Source organism: Dendropsophus ebraccatus, chromosome 14 (genome assembly GCF_027789765.1).
Source record: "Dendropsophus ebraccatus isolate aDenEbr1 chromosome 14, aDenEbr1.pat, whole genome shotgun sequence".
NCBI lineage: Eukaryota > Metazoa > Chordata > Amphibia > Anura > Hylidae > Dendropsophus > Dendropsophus ebraccatus.
Window position 1 is genome coordinate 28,361,422 of NC_091467.1, and position 1,592 is coordinate 28,363,013.

The 1,592-nt window shown below is 39.7% G+C and overlaps 1 protein-coding gene across 1 annotated transcript; it reads left to right on the forward strand.

Annotated features, from left to right (window-relative positions):
• LOC138772938 (lysozyme C-3-like) lies at nucleotides 1–1,298 on the forward strand. The gene is made up of 4 exons (XM_069953735.1): nucleotides 1–210; nucleotides 301–444; nucleotides 653–728; nucleotides 1,093–1,298. Exons 1-4 carry the CDS (start codon nucleotides 84–86, stop codon nucleotides 1,169–1,171), a joined length of 426 nt encoding a protein of 141 aa, XP_069809836.1. The 5' UTR covers nucleotides 1–83; the 3' UTR covers nucleotides 1,172–1,298.
• Nucleotides 1,299–1,592: the final 294 nt, after the last annotated feature.

Consider the following 1,592-nt stretch of genomic DNA (forward strand, 5'->3'; position numbering starts at 1 on the left):
GATGGCGGTGTGTGTATTGTATGGACACATGACATTGACTATAAATATAAGGGTTGCAGTATCAGCCTCCACAACACATCACCATGAAGATCACTATCGTCCTCATCCTCGCAGCTCTAACAGCTACAACCACCAGCCAGGCATCAGACCGCTGCATGTGGCTTGATGCATTAAAAAAATATGGCTTGGATGATAAAACGGTGGCAAGTCGTAAGTAGATCCTCCATGTTCTATAGTCTATGTGTCTGTCTTACTTCACTTTGACCTGTGACCATGTTTGTTCTTTTCAATTTCTTTCAGTCATGTGCGTAGCCCACCATATCAGTAACTTCAATAAATTTCTAGTAAAGGATAACTTCCATGGCGTCTTCCAGGTCAGTGCCCATGCCTGGTGCCAATGTGCCAAATTCAAAAGCCAAAATCTCTGCCATATGGAATGTTCAGGTAAGTGATGGCCTCCATACTCCAACCTCTATGAATATACAGCTTCCCATAAGAGAAGTTGTAACTGCTCATGTCTTGTATCTCACTATTATTATAATAGTCTTATTTAAAACCATCACATTGCACCACCCTGTGGTGACAACTGGTTCTGCAAAGTATGTATTTAAAAATGTTGCTTTGTCTGACAATGTTGTCTTCTCTTGTGTAGCTCTCCGTGACCAAAACCTAAATGATGATATTAAATGTGCCCTTACCGTTGTACAAACTCAAGGCTATACTGCCTGGTAGGTATTTATACAGTATGGTGGGGACCTTCTGTATACACTATATACTACTCTGAACATCTTACAATAATCATTTCATTGATTGACAACAGTCAGGTAGGTGGACTGAAGTTTATAAGGCCATTCACATATGGGAAACATGCCAGAAACAAAGTATATTCTATGAACTCTCACCATTCACTACATACAGTATATACTTTTTCTACAGTCTTAGTCTTTGAGATGTAAAGTAAAGCTGCAATGCTGCAAACAGTCCATGGAATGGCGCTGTTATTAGGAGAAAGCAGCCATGTTTCTTCCATCTCCTCCCATTAATCCTTTGGGTTATACTAATATATAGATTTTTTGATTCTTTCTTATGTAGGTATGTCTGGAAAGAAAACTGCGCCAACAAGGATCTTCGAGAATATCTGACATGCCCAGGCGAATGTAAACCAAACTGACCAGAAGAAAAGCTTCTTGAGATAATCTCTGTGTCTTCTCTCTGAATCACTTGGCAAATATAGCGCTCGACTTCCGAAATCTTCTCAAAAATCAAATATTTCTTAATCTACAAATCAATAAATTCTTTGAAGCATTAAGATTTGTGTGTTTATTGATTACACCTATGTAATACAGCGCCCTCTAGAGGGGATATGAAGTTCTGTATTACATAAAGCTTTTTGTCTATGTCGACCACATAGAAAGCAGGAGTCACAAGAATAGGTATTTCCATTCCTTGTTGCTCAGGGTTCAGCAGACTGATATCTGAGGGTCAGGGTTCAGATCTTTGCCCAGAACAGATCCAGAGTATTACACTGGTCAGGGAAATTGACAATGTACATGGTCTTCACCCTACCATCTCTACCCCTTACCATCTACAGG

Excerpts from the sequence above, each read along its gene's own strand:
- LOC138772938 (XM_069953735.1), top strand. The coding sequence starts at position 84 with ATGAAGATCACTATCGTCCTCATCCTCGCAGCTCTAACAGCTACAACC. Across the intron at positions 211-300 it reads TGATAAAACGGTGGCAAGTC|TCATGTGCGTAGCCCACCAT; the intron begins GTAAGTAGATCC and ends AATTTCTTTCAG. Across the intron at positions 729-1,092 it reads ACTCAAGGCTATACTGCCTG|GTATGTCTGGAAAGAAAACT; the intron begins GTAGGTATTTAT and ends TTTCTTATGTAG.